Genomic DNA, 21,314 nt, shown 5'->3' with positions numbered 1-21,314 from the left:
AAGGGTTTATTTAATAAATATCAGGACAGGAAAAGAATGCGCAAGTAATAACTAAACCCCCAAGTGAGCGCTCTTACATACGGACTTCGAACTGCACAACAAATAGGAGAATGAAGAAAATAAAACGTCGTGTTTGCGTTCGTGTTTGGGCTTATCTCAATCAGTAGTCAGGTCAGTCAGGCTCCCAAGCGTGCTGTCCGGCACGACTCCAATCCTCGGGACGTCGGCATGACCAGGCCTCGATGACACCTCTGTCCGCACACTGCGAGGCCGAGCCACTCGCTCGCCCCTGTCTTGACCGCTCCAGTCGCAAGCCTCGCTAGCTCATGAACGCCAGGGAGGAGAATCGATGGCGCTCCAACGTTCGTCGTCCAGCAGGTAATTTGCAGTTTGCAAAAGGAAATGGTCCAAACGGGGCGAAAGGCAAGGGCAGAAGGAAGGTCTGGGAAAGGCAGAAAACAAAGCAAGGCAAAAGTCGAGACGGAAGTCCGGGCAGGATGGATCCAGGAACGAGAAGACCAAGGGAAGAAGAGACAAAATGTCGGCGAGCGAGCTGTTTTGCTGGCGGTCTTCTGACGTCACTCGCTTCCCTTCCAAACCAGTGTGTCACTTCTCACCCTCCCGAATCTTCTCACTGTGTTGGTGTCTTCTCATTGGCCGAGCACTTTGCGACCTCCTCCCAGGCCATTGGTCGGTGGCCAACCAAAAGTCCTTCTTTTTCTCTCCAATCAAGGGGAAGCTCTCTGCCCTTCCTCTGACCAATTGCACGTCCTCGCCTACTCTACCAATCGGTGTGGTGTTTGCTGCTCGCCCCTCCCCCTGACCAATCAAGAGTCCTCCTGGGCGTGGCTATTGCCTGCTTGTTCGATGTTTGTCGCCATGGTGGCGTACTGCGCAGCCGCTGCCTGCTTGTCTTACCGGTTTGTTTTATCATCAGTCATTGTAAGGGGGGGATTTAATTAATGTGTGCACTAAGGGCCTATCTAAGTGTCTATCAGAGTGCATTGCCATATGGGACAAAGGGTAGATCACAGGTTTCACTGACAATGGAGTCTTATCCTTATTCCATAGAACTATTCATCACAAGATCATTCTCGTATGATCACAGGTACACACTTAATCCGACATTCGGTCAAGACAGGTCCTCTACTTATTGTACATCGAGGTGGTTCTAACTATCACGATCATCGGAGCACCTACATATGCAGATCTACCTGGATCTAGATATTCCCCCCTACCCCAAATTCATAAAAATATTCACAATAACACAGACAGTGCATTTGTGCTTTGAGGACCTCTCTTTATTGTGAAACCCTTCACAAATTCAAGTTTCATGAAAAACATAGGCAGAAGTCTTCTTCTGATAAACAATTTTACAACAAGGGTGTTCTCACACATGACAATGAAACATGGACAACAGCAAAGATTGAGTAAAAATTGATGTTCAAACTGTCATGGAAAGATGCCATCTGGGCATAACCAAAAAGGCACAAGAAAAACAACTACATCAGATAGAAAACAAATTTCCTAAACACTGGTCACAATCAAAAAACTCAAATGGAACTTGGCAGGATACGCGGCAAGGAATGAGACAATAATTACAAACTGGCAACGCAAGAAAGACCCTGAAAGAAGCACGATGAGATCCAAGATCAGATTAAGGGATTAAGTTATGTTTTAATTTGAGTTTTTGGCATAAAATTTTCAACAATTCTCTAAAATGAGGACATGGAGAACCAAATTAATAAATTTTACATTATTTTTATAAGCTATAATTTTCTTTAAACTTGAGCAGATGGGGTTAGCATTTTGAGGTTGGCATTGTTGTCTTTTGACAGCAATTTGCAGTCATTGTTGTGGACATTCTACAGACAGCCAGCCTTATGGATTTCATCGAGGTGTTGGCTGGTTGTCAGGAGTTACAGATGGTATTCTGAGGAGTTGTGCTGACAAGGTATATACCCAAAGGGCTGTACACTTTCACGATAGCTTTCTCCTTACTGGTTCACTGAATACTTAGCCTACTGCTGAGGATTGCTTTCAAGGGGGGCATGTACAACCCAGCATGTGTAATGCCATGTGAATTTCACAAACTTTTATCAGCAAAACTTTTCCCAGTCAGGGAACTTTTATGTGAGCAATCCAGTGTGGGTTTCACTATGGAAGTTCAAGCTCCGTTTCATAATAAAATCCTTGTCACAAATAAAACATTTGTAATGATACTCTCGTTGGTTATCTCCATACGTGGGTTTTCGTAGGTGGGAGGCAGTTCTCCCAGGACTCAACATCTCCACCTCCTTTTTCTGTGAAGGATTATTATTCATGAACCAGTTTGTGAAAATACATTCTCGTAGCTTTGGCCTTAGGGCTTGTTTTAGATTCTTTGCGAAACGTTTGACAGATTCCACCTGTAGCTTGTTTCTTGGAATATTCTCGAGAATGCTTTTTAAGCACTCGGTTCGGGTTTTCTTGATCATCCGGATTCCCCATTGCTCTGACTATCACCAGAACAATTTCAGGTTTCTTCAATTTCGAAATCCTCTTTACCTCATTTTTCATATCTTGGTATTTCAGATTTGAGCTCTCCTGTATGGATCTTCATATGTAATTTCAAACTGCCGTTTTGAGAGAAACCTTTTTCACATATCGAGCAATTGTAAGGTCGCTCTCCTGTATGGATCCTCATATGTAATTTCAAATGGCCTTGAGAGAAACCTTTATCACATATCGAGCATTTGTGGGGTCGCTCTCCTGTATGGATCCTCATATGCAATTTCAAATTTCTGTTATTATGGAAACCTTTATCACATATCGAGCATTTGTGGGGTCGCTCTCCTGTATGGATCCTCATATGCGATTTCAAATTTCTGTTATTATGGAAACCTTTCTCACATATCGAGCATTTGTAAGGTTGCTCTCCTGTATGGATCCTCATATGTAATTTCAAATGGCCTTTTTGAGAGAAACCTTTACCACATATCGAGCATTTGTGAGGACGCTCTCCTGTATGGACCCTCATATGCAATTTCAAATTGTGTTTATGAGAGAAACCTTTATCACATATCGAGCATTTGTGGAGTCGCTCTCCTTTTTTGGATCCTCATATGCAATTTCAAATAGCCTTTTTCAGAGAAACCTTTATCACATATCGAGCATTTGTGAGGACGCTCTCCTGTATGGATCCTCATATGCAATTTCAAATTGTGTTTATGAGAGAAACCTTTATCACATATCGAGCATTTGTGGGGTCGCTCTCCTGTATGGATCCTCATATGTAATTTCAAATGGCCTTTTTGAGAGAAACCTTTATCACATATCGAGCATTTGTGGGGTCGCTCTCCTGTATGGATCCTCATATGCAATTTCAAATAGCCTTTTTCAGAGAAACCTTTATCACATTTCGAGCATTTGTGGGGTCGCTCTCCTGTATGGATCCTCATATGCTTTTTCAAATTGTTGCTACGAGAGAACCTTGTGTCACAATTCGAGCACTTGTGCAGTCGCTCTCCTGTATGGATCTTCAAATGTTGTTTCAAATTACCTTTATCAGAGAAACCTTTATCACATATCGAGCAATTGTAAGGTCGCTCTCCTGTATGGATCCTCATATGTAATTTCAAATGGCCTTTTTGAGAGAAACCTTTACCACATATCGAGCATTTGTGAGGACGCTCTCCTGTATGGACCCTCCTGTATGGGCAGGATGGATCCAGGAACGAAAGACCAAGGGAAGAAGAGACAAAATGCCAGCGAGCGAGCTGTTTTGCTGGCGGTCTTCTGACGTCAATCGCTTCCCTTCCAACCAGTGTGTCGCGTCTCACCTTCCCGAATCTTCTCAGTGTTGGTGTCTTCTCATTGGCAGAGCGATTTGCGCCATCCCCCCAGGCCATTGGTCGGTGGCCAACCACAAGTCCTTCTTTTTCTCTCCAATCACGGGGAAGCTCTCTGCCCTTCCTCTGACCAATTGCACGTCCTTCCCCCTACTCTGTCAATCGGTGTGGTGTTTGCTGCTCACACCTCCCCCTGACCAATCAAGAGTCCTCCTGGGCATGGCTATTGCCTGCTTGTTCGATGTTTGTCGCCATGGTGGCATACTGCGCGGCCGCTGCATGCTTGTCTTTCCGGTTTGTTTTATCGTCAGTCATTGTAAGGGGGGGGGGGGGGGGGGTGTAAGGGATTTAATTAATGTGTGCACTAAGGGCCTATCTAAGTGTCTATAAGAGTGCATTGCCATGCGGGACAAAGGGTAGATCACAGGTTTCACATACAATGGAGTCTAATCCTTATTCCCTCGAACTATTCATTACAGGATCATTCTCGTATGATCACAGGTACACACTTAATCCGACATTCGGTCCAGACAGGTCCCCTACTTATTGTACATAGAGGAGTTCTAGCTATCACGGTCATCGGAGCACCTACCTATGCAGATCTACCTGGATCTAGATATTCCCCCCTACCCCAAATTCATAAAAATATTCACAATAACACAGACAGTGCATTTGTGCTTTGAGGACCTCTCTTTATTGTGAAACCCTTCACAAATTCAAGTTTCATGAAAAACATAGGCAGAAGTCTTCTTCTGATAAACAATTTTACAACAAGGGTGTTCTCTCCATGTCACACATGACAATGAAACATGGACTACAGCAAAGATTGAGTAAAAATTGATGTCCAAAATGTCATGGAAAGATGCCATCTGAGCATAACCAAAAAGGGACAAGAAAAACAACTACATCAGATAGAAAAGAAATTTCCTAAACACTGGTCACAATCAAAAAACTCAAATGTAACTTGGCTGGATAAATGGCAAGGACAGAGACAAGAATTACAAACTGGCAACCGAAGGAAGACCCTGAAAGAAGCACGATGAGATCCAAGATCAGATTAAGGGATTAAGTTATGTTTTCATTTGAGTTTTTGGCATAAATTTTTCAACAATTCTCTAAAATGAGAACATGGAGAACCAAATTAATAAATTTAACATTATTTTTATAAGCTGCCATTAAAAAAAAAAAAAATTTTGTATACTGAATCGATGCTCGTGAAAGCTAACATTTATTTCACAAACAAATCAACCAGACAAACAAAAAATATATAAAAAGAGGGAGCGGAAGACAAGATGGGGAGAGAAGGGGAAGCACACAAACACAACATTTGAGAGCAGGGAGATGTGTGGGAGGGAGAGGGCTTGGGGGGGAGTAGGCGTGGGAAGGGGGGGGGCGGGAGAAGTATAAAACACAAGGACACCAAGGACTGAAGTTGGTATTTCAAAAAAGTGGATTTGGGGTGAAATTAGCAGGGGTAGAAAATATCAAGGTTTTGGATGGGGGAAGATAAGAGATGGTGGTGAACAGCTGTTTTAAAGACCTGGAGGGTGGAGTGGGATTGAAGAGAGTGAGGGAGTTTGTTCCAGAGGTGGGAGAAAAGAGGAATGAAGGAGTGAAGGTGAGCAGAGAGTCTTGATTTTGGCAGTTTAACCATAAGAGGGTTGCAGGCAGATCTTGTGCGACCTGTAGGAATATTTGGGGGACAGAGCCCAGAGAGAGCTGGGGGGGGCAAGGCCAAAGAGGAGTCGGTAGAAGACGGAAAGACCACCAACCTGCCTGCGGTGAGTGAGTGAAAGGCCCTTGGAGTTAGCTTCATCGCGGGAGATTCCAATGATTCTGAACGCTTTGGTTTCAACAGCGTGAAGACGAGCTAGGTGTGAGGCAGGAGCACCAGCCCAGAGGGGAGAGCAGTATTCCATTGAGCTGTGGATGAAAGCCTTGCTTGTGGTGAGGAGCTCAGGTGTGCCAAGGAAGGACTTCGCACGACGGAGGATGCCCAGTCGGCGACTGGCTTTGGAGGCCAGATTTGAAATGTGGTTTTCCCAGGAAAGATCATGGCAGATAGTGAGACCCAAAAGCTTGAGTGACAGAACTTCTTGGAGAGGATTGTTGAGAAAGAAGATGGGAGGGTTTTCCAGTCGGTCCTTTCGGAGAGACATCATAAGAGTGTGAGATTTGTCAGGATTGAAAGACATGTTCCACTTGTTTGCCCAGTCTGTGATTTTGTCCAGGTCTGCAGAGAGTGAGGAGGCTGCAGACTGCCGATCTGAGGGATGAGGAATGGAGCGACAGAGAGTAGAGTCATCAGCAAAGAGATAGAGAGGATTTTCAAGAGAGTCAGAGAGATCATTGATGAAGACCAGAAAAAGCACAGGGCCCAGAACACTGCCTTGGGGAACTCCAGCCTGAACAGGAGGAGGAGATGACAGAAACCCATTCAGGGCCACATGTTGACTATGACTAGAGAGGAAGTCCGCCAGCCATGCGTGGAGATTTCCATGGATACCAAAGTAGGAGAGTTTGGTGAGCAGAGCGGGGTGCCAGACCATATCGAAGGCACGTGATATGTCAAGGGAGACAGCTCTAATTTCCTGTTTGGCATTGAGGACCTCCATCCATTGTTGAGAAAGCAGAAGCAGCATGTCCAGAGTAGAGTGACCAGGTCTGAAACCAAATTGATGATCAGAGATCAAGCCATTGGAGAAGAGGAAAGATTTCATATCTGAAGCAATGATAGATTCCTTTACTTTGCTGATAATTGGGAGAAGGCTGATTGGTCTGTAGTTGCTAGGATCTGTTTTTGAACCTTTTTTGTGCAAAGCGGTGATGTTGGCTGAAATCCAAGCAGATGGCAGATGACCTTGAGCAAAAGAGAGTGTGAAGGGAACAGAGAGAGGGAGTGAAAGAGCGGAACAACAGGATTTTCGGACCGGTGGGCTGATGCCGTCAGGTCCAGTTGCAGAATCAGAGTCGAGGGTTGACAGAAACCTTTCCACCTTGTCAGGAGGAAAGGACACAGAGTCCAGGAGCAGCTGGGTACAACTGGGTACGGTGAGTACAGAGAGGGATGGGTTTGGGACACAAGATTTAGAGGCAAACACAGAGTTGAGGCATTCAGCTTTTTCACGTGCGGAGTCAGCCATGTAGCCGTTTGAGGGGAGGGAGGGGATGGAGGGGGAACAAACACCAGAAACAGATTTGACCAGACGCCACCAAGATTTGGAAGAGGGAGACAGATAAAAGAGTTCGGTCTTGAGAATGGAGAGATATTGTTTATTGGCTCTCCTGAGAGTGGACACACACTTGTTTCGGGCTTTGTGAAAGGAAATGAGATTTCCTTCCGTTGGATTTGCTTTCCAGGAGACAAAAGCAAGTTGTTTCTGGGCATCAGCCTCACCACACGATTCCGTGTACCATGGACGGGAGGAAGGGTATGACAACTGAAGACGAGATGGGATAAATCTGTGCATGAGAGAGAGCAATTTACTTTGGAAGAATTCCCAGGATGAGTTGATGTCAGAGGCGGTAGAGATGGGGGACCAGTCCATCTTGTTTTTCTTTTCTTAATTATTTATTCGATACTTATTTTCTTTAAACTTGAGCAGATGGGGTTAGCATTTTGATGTTGGCATTGTTGTCTTTTGGCAGCAATTTGCAGTCATTGTTGTGGACATTCTGGTGACAGCCAGCAGCATTGCTTTCATCGAGGTGTGTGGGGTGCTACCTTGTTGTCAGGGGTTACAGATGGTATTCTGAGGAGTTGTGCTGACAAAGTATATACCCAAAGGGCTGTACGCTTTCACAATAGCTTTCTCCATACTGGTTCACTGAATACCTTGCCTACTCCTGAGGATCGCTTACAAGGGGGGCATGTACAACCCAGCATGGGTAATGCCATGTGAATTTCACAAACTTTAATCAGCAAAACTTTTCCAACAGTCAGGGAACTTTTTATGTGAGCACTCCATCATGGGTTATGGAAGTTACGGAAGTTATGGAAGTTATGGAAGCTGTAAGCACTATGGAAGTTCAAGCTCCGTTTAGTAATAAAATCCTTGTCACAAATAAAACATTTGTAATGATACTCTCGGTTAGCTCCATACGTGGGTTTTAGTAGGTGGGACGCAGTCTCCCCGGACACAACACCTCCACCTCCACCTTTTTCTGCAAAGGATTATTATTCATGAACCAGTTTGTGAAAATACATTCTCGTAGCTTTGTTCTCAGGGCTTGTTTTAGAATCTTTACGAAACGTTTGACAGATTCCACCTGGAGCTTGTTTCTTGGAATATTCTCGAGTATGCTTTTTAAGCACTCGGTTCGAGTTTTCTTGATCATCCGGATTCCCCGTTGCTCTGACTATCACCAGAACAATTTCAGGTTTCTTCAATTTCGAAATCCTCTTTGCCTCATTTTTCATATCCTGGTATTTCAGAGTTAAGCTCTCCTGTATGGACCTTCATATGTAATTTCAAACTGCTGTTACGAGAGAAACCTTTATCACATATCGAGCAGCTGTAAGGTCGCTCTCCTGTATGGATCCTCATATGTAATTTCAAACTGCCTTTTCGAGAGAAACCTTTATCACATATCGAGCAACTGTAAGGTCGCTCTCCTGTATGGATCCTCATATGCAATTTCAAATAGCCTTTTTCAGAGAAACCTTCATCACAAATCGAGCATTTGTGGGGTCGCTCTCCAGTATGGATCCTCAAATGTAATTTCAAACTGCTGCTCTGAGAGAAACCTTTATCACATATCGAGCATTTGTGGGGTCGCTCTCCTGTATGGATCCTCATATGACTTTTCAAATTGATGCTATGAGAGAACCTTTTGTCACATATCGAGCATTTGTGTGGTCGCTCTCCTGTATGGATCTTCAGATGTTTTTTCAAATCACCTTTATCAGAGAAACCTTTATCACATATCGAGCAATTGTAAGGTCGCTCTCCTGTATGGATCCTCATGTGCATTTTCAAATGTCCTTTTTGAGAGAAACCTTTATCACATATTGAGCATTTGTAAGGTCGCTCTCCTGTATGGATCCTCATATGTTCTTTCAAATAACCTTTATGAGAGAAACCTTTATCACATATGGAGCATTTGTCGGGTCGCTCTCCTGTATGGATCCTCACATGCGATTTCAAATTTCTGTTATCAGAGAAACCTTTATCACATATCGAGCATTTGTAAGGTTGCTCTCCTGTATGGATCCTCATATGTAATTTCAAACAGCCTTTTTGAGAGAAACCTTTATCACATACCGAGCATTTGTGAGGACGCTCTCCTATATGGATCTTCATATGTAATTTCAAATGGTCTTCACGAGAGAAACCTTTATCACATATCGAGCATTTGTGAGGACGCTCTCCTGTATGGATCCTCATATGCCTTTTCAAATGGCCTTTTCGAGAGAAACCTTTATCACAGACAGAGCACTTGTGGGGGTGTTTTCCAGTGTGGATCCTCCTGTGTATTTTCAAGTCACTCGTTGAAGCAAACTCCATTCTGCACACATTACACTTGTAATGTATTTGCCTTTCTGGAACCTTTTTGCATTTGTTTAATTTAATATTAATCTTGGTGTTGCAAGGCCCAGACATGCCCTTGTATTTTATGGAAAGTGAGTCTTGATTTTGTGGTTGTTTCTTCCAAAAAGGCTTCTTCCTCGCTGTCAAACTGCAACTGGACCTTATTTGTCCCATATTACTTCTGGATTGTTCTACAGAAACAATGAATGCAACATTTTGTTTTTTGTCAAATTCAAAATACAAAATATTTAACACTTTTCCAAAAATCATATATTTTCTCAACATCAAAGATTGTTTGTGAATTTTTTACGTTTCCACTCACCAGTTGCAAAACTGGAGGCACTCCTGTTTGCCATGTGAATATCATCTGAACCTTCCTTTGCAGAAGCACATTTTGAATATTCTGTGACAGATGACTCGTTGTTGTGTTGTCTGCCTTCCACGTTTACAGAAAAGACATCACCTGTGTACAAATCAGCGTCAGTCTTTTGCAGGGAAATGAGATTGAGAACCATCTTGAGATCCCATAGAAAAGTTATGTCATGGAACGTGGACTTCAATTTAAATATAATAATGAAGTTAAAGATTGTTCAAAAGAAAAATTCTGCATGTTAAGCACTAATGAAGCAGTGTTCTCCATCACCCTAATACACCACCCTATTTCACATGTACAAGTACTGCTAAACCGTTGGTTCATGGAAGTAACAAGAAGGCGATTTGTGTTCAACAATGTTTAAGTATTTAATTCAATTTAAATAAAATAAAGATGGTAAAATTCATTTTTTTTCATTTCTGGAATTTACCGACGTTGCACAGTGTCTATTACATCACTCCAACACAACACATTCGTTATTTGTTATGTAAATTATCTAAATATCAAACAATCACTACACCATTACAGGACATTTAGTCCATGTCTTCACTGCAACCTCCTCCCAGCACGTGTCAAAACAAAACATTGCTAATTGGACAGCTAGCTCGAAAACTTACAATCAAGCTACTTTTCCATTGCCTTTTTTGAAAATACCCCATTTGGTGTGGCGTACTCTGTTACATAGTGTCGGTGCGACATCGTTAGATAGTGTCAGTGTTGCATAGTTTCTTGGCTTGAGTCTAGCTGGGCAGTGTGCCATCTCCATGTCACTGTGGAAGAAAATTAATTATTTGGGTCCTTAATTTGTGTGTTGAGTGGATTTTTATTGAACCGCCACCGCTTGTTGCAAACACTTAAGTTTTAATTGCTTGCTTAAGCTTCATTAATACATATATTAATCAGCGTTAAGTGTATTCTATCAAATTTACGAGTTTAACTATTTGTCTAAGAGCTTTGGACAAGTTTGAAATCTCTGTGCAGCTGATGAACTCGGGAGGGCTCGTGTGCAAACCGTTGCCTGGGATGACCAGACGGCACGTCCCTCGCTCTCATCAATCAAATCGAACAGTTTGATCTGAAGAACAGTTCTTTTAATTAAATAGTCGTAGGACAAATATTTTATTGTTAAATTAAATAGTATGTAACAAATATTTAATACTGTTATGGATCCGGGGGACGGTACTCCCGTTAGCAGGGGGGGTTAATCCCCTTGTTAAGCTGGCCGTCCGACCGGTCCTGGGGGTATGATGTCACTTCCGGTCAATGGTAAGTAGGGTTGCGAGCCCAATTCGTCTTGATACCTTATGACTACCACCGGCCGTAAGCGAGGAAATACTCCCACCTGGGCCGCAGCGTGGTTGGATTGTGCCAAGCAAAGCGAGCTGCGACTCAGGCCGTTACCAAGAGACGAAACCCGATTGTAAGCGGTTCTGCTGAAATTGCACCACAGGTACTCAATTGGGAAATCACGAAAGCGATCGGACGAGAAAGAAACCAAAGAATGAGAGGGAACAGGGATTTATTAATTATTTACACAAAAACCAAAACCAAAGAAGAAGGTAACGAAAGTAATTTGCAGAAGAAGAAGACACAGCGCAAATCCATAAACAGTCTTTCTTAAACCCACAGGACAATACAGACAGACTCACACGAATAGGGAATTGCAGGCAGAAATAGCTGGAGGGATGAGAAGGGCAGACGGTCCACAGAGCTGGCGGCAGGGAGGTCCGCGGATCGCGGCACGACGTCGGTGCCCCGCGTGCACGCCCTTGGTTCAGTGGCGAAAACCCGGTCATCAGTGCTGGTTGGTATCGCCCACGAGCGTGCCGACTCTCACTCGCCGCAGGATGTTCGCGCAAAGAAAATGAATGGTCGATCCTCTCTCCCTTCTCTCTCAACTTCTCGGGTCGTGCTCGCTCACTCATCTGCCACAAAAAGGCTTGCGCTCGCGCTTATATTGCGCGTGGTGTGATCAAGCCGCCAACTCCGATGACACGCCTACCGGTTGGCTCACCTTGGCACTGGTTGGTCGGCAAGGGCTCTCTGGCTCCACCTTTGATGACGAGGTGGTGCCACGCCCGTGCTCTGGCGGCTCCTCCCCCCTTCTCTCCGCTCTTGGCCTCGTGCATAATGGAGTTTGGGGCGAAGAAAACAGCCCAATGCAACAGCGGCGAGCGCCGCCTTACTGTTACTTCAAGGAGACGATTTGGGATATTGAAAGGGGACCTATCTTAGTTGATTGATGCAACGTAGAGTCAACTATTGGAAACACAGCCTTACCTGGAACACATAATAATGACATAACTATAGAGAGATCCTAAAGTGTCCTACGTGTTGTACATGGACTAACTAAGGTGCAATCTTTAATGAACAGCCAATTAAGGGGAAATGTACACAGGGGTCATTTATCAGGGAATTTACGACTAAATTTACATGTGAAGGTTCTAAAAACCGTAACACAGCACCCTCATCCCTCACGGCACGTCCCGGGCCGAAAAAAACTTTAACTTAATGTGACACGCAGGTGAAAAACCCCTCTACTATTAACCTTGGCCTTGAGTGCGACAGTTTTAAAACACAATTAAGTATGTCCCGCCTGCTACGTTGCACCCTACCTAACAGATTCACACCCACAGGATAACCGAATTACGGAATGAATTCGCAAACTAAACATTTATGGTGGGGAGCATTATTTACAAGACACTAATTGTGTCTACATTGCAACCCAGGACCTGGCATTTTTGGGAAACAAAGAGAATCCTGCGGGAGGGAGGAAAAAGCATGCACTGCACCGATACACCACCTCCACATGCCCGGGGATGCAGAATTGATATTGCAATGCATCCCCGAGCATGCAAGCACCAAACCACCAATAAGCACCATTCAAAGCACCATCCAGTGCTACATTTCAAAAATAATAAGCACACAACCAATGAAAACAAACTGTTGGTCTTCTCACTCCTGCTCTGCTGGGCCGTCGTTCTTGATGTTATACCTTTCTTCGTGTTCTTCATGTTCTTGGCTTGCGGCCTATTTGGTGGGTATAAAAACACAAGGCACAAATCGCGTCCGTTTTTTAAATTATTTATGGCAAGCAGGGGCCAACTATGGTGTTCCACCTGTAGGGCATAGTGCCACCTCACCGAGGTCAGCAAGCGAAGATCTTTTTCTGGCCAACCTGGTCGGTCCCAGCAGAGGGGTCAGGCCCCAAAACATGGGGTCCATCAGTGGTGCTCGGCCACAGAACCGTGGTCCATAAGTGCGGTGCTTGGCCGCAAGACGTGCGGTCCATAAAGTGGTGCATCGGTCCAGGCAGCTGGCAGCGGCGGCTCGGGCACACAGATGCGGCTCCCGCACACTTTCCCCTCAGTGCCCAGAGAGCACGGTCCATGGGTGGGGAGGAAGACAAAGCAGAGTCAGCGACGGGTAAGGTCACAAGGGTACACATTAACACAAGGCAATGCAGAGGTGAGGTGCGCCTGGAGAGCGAGCGGAGAAAGCACGTCCCTAACGTACGCCACCCCCCCTGTCACCTACTCTACCCTTGCCCTTACCCCATATTTACACAACAATTTACACATTTACAAATTCGTCACTATCGTCTCGTCTTCCCCATATCTCCCCTAATCCAAATTCATCCACAATCCCTCGAACCAAATTTGCCACCGATTCTAATTCCTCATCAATTCCTCATAAAGAGGAAGAGATGGAATACCAGCACAATGTCACCCCCACGTCATGATGCGTCTTACACTCCAAAACATCTGCACAAAAGGAACCAAACCATGGTGTGGCGTGGAGTCCTGTCGTCACCTCAGGTGAGTGGATGCAGATGGTGCGAGGAGATTTCAATCCTAACTATCGTCTAAATGACTTTAACACTTTTACCCTCCACAGGGGTCTTTCCCTACCAAACAATTGGCCATCTTACTCTATGCGGTTCTAAAAACCAAACTCCCATTGACCAAACTGTGGTGCTCATCAATTTGGGGTCTCACTCCCCCGATTCAACTCCCTGTGCCTTCGCACAATTTCAGGGCTGAGTCGTGTGGCTCCCCTAGCAGGTCTACTCACCTGCACACCTCCGCCACTGTAGTTGCCTCCGAGCTTACCTGCTCCTTACCCTAACCTATCTAACTGGGGACGACCCTCCCTGGCACTTACCCCCTCGGTGCCCTCTCTGGCACTGGGCTACCCGGGTCCGTCCTCCGGATCCTCGGGCCCCATTCACAACAACTCTACTGGCTCCCAGAACCCACCTGCGGCCTCACCTGGCCGACATCCTCACAGTGGCAGAGTGTCCATTTAACCACAAACACACTAACAGGCTACACGCCCAGCCATTTCCACATCACTAATGCACCCATGCAAATACCATTCCACCACACGCACCACAGATGCCAATATCCACCACAATTTACCTATACCCTCTACCTACTCTAAAACTACCCTCCCCGGGTATTCGTGATAGGGGTCCATCCTCCCCATCCACTCCCTTCGCACCAACCACTCCACTCCACGTTTTCCACCATACTCACTCCACACCATCCATTCCATACTCCATTTACCTGTTCACTTGCACATCTGTTCACCTGCACACCTGTTCACTTGCACACCTGTTCCATCACACCTGGTGCTCCCTGCTTCCTCCAGGACCATTCACTCAATACAACTCACAATCACACTTTCCACCATACGCTGCTCCATCACCTCCTTCACACACACTGCACCATTCACGAGCATTGCCTCATTTGCTCATCACCAAGATTCTCACACACACGGCATCATCTGATCTACCTGGTGCCCCTCTAAAACTCGCGCTTCCCAGTCGCCCCTTATATTATTGCGCTCCCTCGTCGTTATCATCCAACTAATCTACCTACGTCCCCTACTACAGGTACAATGTCACTACTTAATTCTACCGTTACCGATTGTCATTTCTAGATCCCTATACATTTATCCAAACCCGCCGTCGGCGAGCTTACACTGCCAAACCCCATAAACTATAGCTCATGTACCCGGGCTGATGGGAGGGATGGCAGAGTTGCCATTCCTCCACATTGGGCATCTCCCCTTATTAATTTTGCCCATCCAATTATTCTGCCAATCAAATTTGCCAATCATTGGTGCCAATCAAATTTGCCAATCCAATTTGCCAGTCATCAATTTCCGATCCCTATTCGTCCATTATTCTGAGCCTCGGTGCGTCGTTACCTTTTCAACACTCAGCTTCGCAAAGCCGAGCAATGAATGCGGGTGGTTTGTCTACCACGGTTGGGTCCGTCCGGCATTCGGTTCAGGGGAGGAGGTTTGTTCGGGCCGAGATCCAAACAGTCCACCTCGGCGCGGAGCTTTGTGGTCTCCTGCCCGATGGTCCAATCTTGCCCGGCCAGAACGCCGCAACCACAAGGGGGCGCCGTGCCGACCCTTCCTACCTTCCCTCGAACCGGGCCGCCCGCTCCGCTTAGCAGAGCGTGGACGCGACAGTGCATGGCGAGGCCCGGCGCGGATCGCGCACGGCGGTTCTTTTGAAACCGCCGTGATTATGACCCCCGCCGGTTCCCACAGTACCCGAAGCCCGGCACGGACCGAGGGCTCGCGTCGGCTAAACGTCGGTCTAACCGCTGCTCCATTTAGCATCGATGCTCCCCGTACATACTCACACCACTCGTTCCTTTTCCTCCTCACACATCCAGGTGTCTCCATACACTTCGTTATTGTACTTTCTCTTACACACCACTCAGGTACACTCAATCCACTCACCGACTTCGTTACACACCTAACCACCGCACACCTTTGCACACACTCGTCGTTCGCACGCTTCATCAACACACCTCCTCGCGCCCACTCCTCGGTCACATCCTCTGTGACAACCATGGGTGTGCACCCTTTTCCACACCCAATCACGCGCTTCACCACCAACTCAGGTGTGCATTCCCACATGCGCTCAACCATTCCAGGTGTGCATTCTTCCATTCCAGGTGTGCATTCTTTCTCACCTGCCACAACCAACTCGTACTCCGTGTCACTCTCACCACCACACTCTGTCGTGCTTTTACCCTCAGTCTCGACAGCACACTCACTCCTCGGCGCACACTTTTTCCTCACACACCCCATAGTCGGACATCCTTGCACACATCCTCTTTCCACGCACTCTGCACCAGTCGCACACCTCACCAGCGGCCTTTCGCGAACGCCCGGGTCTAGCCCAACACCCAAGCTCACTGAATCTCCCCTCACACCATATACATTCCCGAGCATATCGCCACTCACCTCGGCACCTCTTCTCTTCCGCTCCTCCTCCGCCACCTGCAAACTCTTTATTTGGTCAGTAAGCACATCATCACGCTGTGAGGACAGACCTTGCACCAATTCCATCACCTCCTCCTTTATCTCCTTCCTTGTCTCCCTCCGTCTCTTCTTAATTTCACTTACCCCCTCTTCCACTTCCTCTAATTTTTGTTTCACCTCCTTTATTTCCCGGTGCGCCCCTTCAATTTCTTCCTCTAAGGCCACCTTAGTCGTTTCTATGTGCGTCCTGACTTCCCGTTATTTTGTCTCCATTGCCTCGACCACCTCTTCTAACCTCTTCGTCAGTCCCTCATGTACCATCTGAAATTCTTTCTTTGTCACCATCAATTCCTTTTTTATTTCCTTCTGGGTCGCTTTCAACCCTCCTATCACCGCCATGTTCTTTTCCACCTGCTCCCCTAACTCCTTTTGTCCCACTGTCAGCTGCTCCACTCCCCGCGTCAGGTCTTCTATTCCCCCCTGTAACCGAGCCGTGCTGTTCCTCACCTCTTTCTCCATGCGCTCCTCACCCCGCTTTACCTCTTTGCGTACCCCGGCGACCTCTTCGCTCACTCCGTGCCTTATATCCACCCCCATCTCTCCCATCTCTTTGGTAGATGCCACCCTCATCTGCTCCAAATCATTCCTTTGGGCATCCAATTTACTTTCCACCCCAATTTTTACCTCATCTATCTGATTCCCCATCTGCTTAATTTCCCGGGCGGATTGCTCCCCGATTTCCCTCAATTTGCCTTCCATATTGTTTTCTAACCCCTCTAACCCATTCTTCACCCCTTCCATTTGGTTCTCCTGGGTGGCCATTCTATTTTCCAACCCCGTTAACCCATCCTTCATTTCCCCAATTTGATTACCCACGTCCTCCAGTTGGCCCCCCAATTTACCTTCCAGCCCTTCCAACCTGTTGTCTAACCCCTCAAATTTGTTGTCTAAACCCTCCAATTTGCTGTCTAACTTCCCGATTTGGTCACTGTTACCCCTCGCTTCGTCCCTCATTGCTCCAATTTGGCCTCCCAATTTCTCACTATCAGCCCTCAATCCCACAAGTTGGTTTCCCATTTCCATTTGGATGACTGCCCGCAGCTGCGCCATGAGGGCTTGCATGTCTATCCCTCCCACTTGCGCCGCGGGCACGGCGACCGAGGCCACCACGTGCGAGGCACCATCTTGTGCGCCTGAAACCTCGTGCGCGAGGCCGCCATCTTGTGCGCCTGACATCCCCTCTACCACATCCTCGTCGCCCTCCTCCTCTCTCTCTCCCAATTCCTCCCTGGGGTCCTGGGTTGCCTCTAACTCCTCTTCTAACTCCCCTACCAGCATCGGATCGCCTTGACTATCCATGGCACGACTTTAACTTGGAATATGAAATGAAATTTCGGCCGCTCGTAATTTCGACCAAATTTTTTTTTCCGATGTTCTTAAAAATTTGGTTCGGGCCTCAAATCCCACTCCCCGACACCAATTGTTACAGCCAATAGCACAATTGGTGTCCAAAATTTGGGCTAAATAAATTTAGTCCCAGGTTCCAGATCCCACTCCTGACACCAATTGTTACGGATCCGGGGGATGGCACTCCCGTTAGCAAGGGGGGGTTAATCCCCTTGTCTTGTTAAGCTGGCCATCCGACCGGTCCTGGGGGTATGACGTCACTTCTGGTCAATGGTAAGTAGGGTTCTAAGCCCAATTCGTCTTAATACCTAAGTACTACCACCGGCCGTAAGCGAGGAAATACTCCCACCCGGGCCGCAGTGTGGTTGGATTGCGCCGAGCGAAGCGAGCTGCGACTCGGGCCGTTACCAAGAGACTAAACCCGATTGTAAGCGGTTCTGCCGAAATTGCGCCACAGGTACTCAATTGGGAAATCACTAAAGCGATCGGACGACAAAGAAACCAATGAATAAGAAGGAACAGGGATTTATTAATTATTTACACAAAAACCAAAACCAAAGAAGAAGGGTACGAAAGTAATTTACAGAAGAAGAGGACACAGCGCAAATCCTTAAACAGTCTTACTTAAACCCACAGGACAATACAGACAGACTCACATGAATATGGAATTGCAGGCAGGAATGGCTGGAGGGATGGGAAGGGCAGACGGTCCACAGAGCTGGTGGCAGGGAGGTCCGGGGATCGCGGCACGACGTCGGCGCCCCGCGTGCATGCCCTCGGTTCAGTGGCGAAAACCCGTCGTCAGTGCTGGTTGGTATCGCCCACGAGCGTGCCGACTCTCACTCGCCGCAGGATGTTCGCGCCAAGAAAATGAATGGTCGATCCTCTCTCCCTTCTCTCTCAACTTCTCGGGTCGTGCTCCCTCACTCATCTGCCACGAAAAGGCATGCGCTCGCGCTTATATTGCGCGTGGTGCAAACAAGCCGCCAACTCTGATGACACGCCTACCGGTTGGCTCACCTTGGCGCTGGTTGGTCGGCAAGGGCTCTCTGGCTCCACCTCTGATGACGAGGTAGTGCCACGCCCATGCTCTGGCGGCTCCCCCCCCACCCCTTCTCTCCGCTCTTGGCCACGTGCATAATGGAGTTTGCGGCGAAGAAAAGAGCCCAATGCAACGGCGGCGAACGCCGCCTTACTGTTACTTCAAGGAGACGATTGGGGATATTGAAAGGGGACCGATCTTAGTTGATTGATGCAACGTAGAGTCAACTATTGGAAACACAGCCTTACCTGGAACACATAATAATGACATAACTAGAGAGAGATCCTAAAGTGTCCTCCGTGTTGTACATGGACTAACTAAGGTGCAATCTTTAATTAACAGCCAATTAAGGGGACATGTACACAGGGGTCATTTATAAGGGAATTTACTACTAAATTTACATGTGAAGGTTCCAAAAACCGTTACAATACTTTCTTATCGAGTACTAGCAGAAGTACCCGGCATTGCCGGGCGGGGAAGGGGAGGGGGAAGGGGAGGGGAGGAGAGGAGAGGGAGGGGAGGGGAGGGGGAAGGGGAGGGGAGGAGAGGGAGGGAGGGGAGAAGAGGAGGGGGAGGGGAGAGGGGGGGAGGTGGAGGGGCAGAGGTGAGGAGGGAGGGGGTTGGGGGAGGGGGAGGGGGAGAAGGGGGGGAGGAGAGCAGGAGGGGGAGGGGGGAGGGGCAGGGAGAAGGGGGGAGGGGGAGGGGAGAAGGGGGGAGGGGGAGGGGGAGAAGGGGGAGGGGGAGGGGGAGAAGGGGGGAGGAGAGCAGGAGGGGGAGGGGGCAGGGAGAAGGGGGAAGGGGAGGGGGAGGGGAGGGGGAGGGGAGGGTGGAGGGGCAAGGGAGGGGGAAGGGAGGAGGAGGGTAGGGGGTTAGAGGGGGGAGGGGGAAGGGGAGAGGGGGAGGGGGGAAGGGGAGAGGGAGGGGGGAGGGGTAGGGTGGAGGGGGAAGGGAGGGGGAAAGGGAGGGGGAAGGGAGGGGGGAAAGGGAGGGGGAAAGGGAGAGGGAAAGGGAGGGGGAAAGGGAGGGGGAAAGGGAGGGGGAGGGGGAGGGGGAGGGGGAGGGGGAGGGGGAAAGGTAGGGGGAGGGGGAGGGGGGAAAGGGACGGGGAGGGGGAGGGGGAGGGGGGAAAGGGAGGGGGAGGGGGATGGGAGGGGGGAGGAAGGGGGGATGGGAGGGGGGGAGGGGGATGGGAGGGGGAGGGGTAGGGGGAAGGGGAGGAGAGGGGGGAGGGGAGAGTGGGGAGGGAGGGGAGAAGAGGAGGGGAGAGTGGGGAGGAAGGGGAGAAGAGGAGGGGAGAGTGGGGAGGGAGGGGGAGAAGAGGAGGGGAGGGGAGAAGAGGAGGGGAGGGGAGAAGAGGGGGGGAGGGGAGGGGAGGGGCAGGGAGAAGGGGGGAGGGGGAGGAGGAGGGGGAGGGGAGAAGGGGGGGGAGGGGGGAGGGGAGAAGGGGGGGAGGGGAGGGGAGAAGGGGGAGGGGGAGGGGAGAAGGGGGGGAGGGGGAGGGGAGAAGGGGGAGGGGGAGGGGAGAAGGGGGAGGGGGAGGGGAGAAGGGGGAGGGGGAGGGGTGGAGGGGGAGGGGAGGGGTGAGGGGGAGGGGGGGAGGGGAGGGGGAGGGGGAGGGGGTGGATGAGGGGGAGGGTGGGAGGTGGGAGGGGAGGGGGGGAGGAGGGGGAGGGGTGGGGGAGGGTGAGGGGGGAGGGGGAGGGGGAGGGGGAGGTGGGGAGGGGAGGGGGAGGGGGAAGGGGAGGGTGGGAGGGGGGAGGGGTGAGGGGTATGGAGGGGAATGGGAGTGGGAGGGGAGGGGTGGGAGGGGGAGGGGGATGGGGAGGGGTGGGAGTGGGGGAGGGTGAGGGGGGAGGGGGGAAGGGGAGGAGGAAGGGGGCTGGGGAGCGGGGGGGGATGGGGGAGGGGGAGGGGGATGGGAGGGGGAGGGGGAGGGGGATGGGGAAGGGGAGGTGGATGTGGGGTGGGAGGGGGAGGGGGATGTGGGTGGGAGGGGGAGGGGGGTGTGGGGTGGGAGGGGGAGCGGGGATGGGAGGGGGAGCGGGGATGGGTGGGGGAGGGGGAGCGGGGATGGGTGGGGGAGGGGCGCGGGGATGGGAGGGGGAGGGGAGGGGGAGGGGGAGGGGGGGATGGGGAGAGGGGAGGGGGAGAGGGGGAGCGTAGGGGGAGGGGGAGCATAGGGGGAGGGGGGAGCATAGGGGGAGGGGAGGGGGAGTGTAGCGGGGGGGAGGGGGAGGGCCAGGGGGAAAGGGGAGTGGGGAGGGGGGAGTGGGGAGGGGGGAGGGGAGGGGAGGGGAGGGGAGGGGGGATGGGGAGAGGGGATGGGGGGAGGGGGAGCGTAGGGGGAGGGGGAGGGGGGAGCGTAGGGGGAGGGGGAAGGGGAGCGTAGGGGGAGGGGGAGGGGGAGTGTAGGGGAGGGGGAGCATAGGGGGAGGGGAGGGGGAGGTGTAGCGGGGGGAGGGGAGGGTGAGTGGGGAGGGGGAGGGGGGAGGGGGAGGGGGGAGTGGAGGGGAGGGGGAGGGATGAGGGGAGGGGGAGGGGAGGAGGGGGGAGGGGAAGGGGGAGGGGAGGGGGGAGGGGAAGGGGGAGGGGAGGGGGGAGGGGAAGGGGGAGGGGAAGGGGGGAGGGGAAGGGGGAGGGGAGGGGGGAGGGGAGGGGGAGGGGAGGGGGAGGGAGAGGGGGAGGGGAAGAGGAGAGGGTAGGGTGGAGGGGAAGGGAGGGGGAAGGGTGGAGGGGAAGGGAGGGGGAAGGGAGGGGGAAGGGAGGGGGAAGGGAGGGGGAAGGGAGGGGGAAGGGAGGGGGAAGGAAGGGGGAAGGGAGGGGGAATGGGAGGGGGAGGG

At 49.8% G+C, this 21,314-nt stretch overlaps 2 protein-coding genes across 2 annotated transcripts in view; both read right to left on the bottom strand.

The window, feature by feature from the left end:
• Positions 1-1,279: 1,279 nt before the first annotated feature.
• Positions 1,280-3,019, bottom strand: LOC137416653 (uncharacterized). Its single transcript, XM_068102297.2, has one exon. The coding sequence runs from the start codon at positions 3,017-3,019 to the stop codon at positions 2,549-2,551; it is 471 nt and encodes a 156-aa protein (XP_067958398.2). The 3' UTR covers positions 1,280-2,548.
• Positions 1,280-21,314, bottom strand: part of LOC144888221 (uncharacterized) — a 71,903-nt gene continuing 51,868 nt past the window's right edge. Inside the window, exons 3-5 of the mRNA XM_078784872.1 lie at positions 9,684-9,824; positions 8,249-9,552; positions 1,280-3,980 (exon numbers count right to left, since the gene is read on the bottom strand). Of these exons, the coding sequence (XP_078640998.1) occupies positions 3,057-3,980; positions 8,249-9,552; positions 9,684-9,824 (2,369 nt within the window). The 3' untranslated portion in view covers positions 1,280-3,056. The remainder of the gene's footprint in view (positions 3,981-8,248; positions 9,553-9,683; positions 9,825-21,314) is intronic.

This window comes from Myxine glutinosa, chromosome 1, assembly GCF_964187855.1.
Source record: "Myxine glutinosa chromosome 1, kmMyxGlut1.1, whole genome shotgun sequence".
Classification (NCBI taxonomy): domain Eukaryota; kingdom Metazoa; phylum Chordata; class Myxini; order Myxiniformes; family Myxinidae; genus Myxine; species Myxine glutinosa.
The sequence above is the reverse complement of the archived record's forward strand: the minus strand, read 5'-3'. Positions and strand labels throughout refer to the sequence as shown.

What these genes read in the sequence shown, in the direction of transcription:
- LOC137416653 (XM_068102297.2), bottom strand. Translation starts at nt 3,019, where the DNA reads ATGAGGGTCCATACAGGAGAGCGTCCTCACAAATGCTCGATATGTGGT.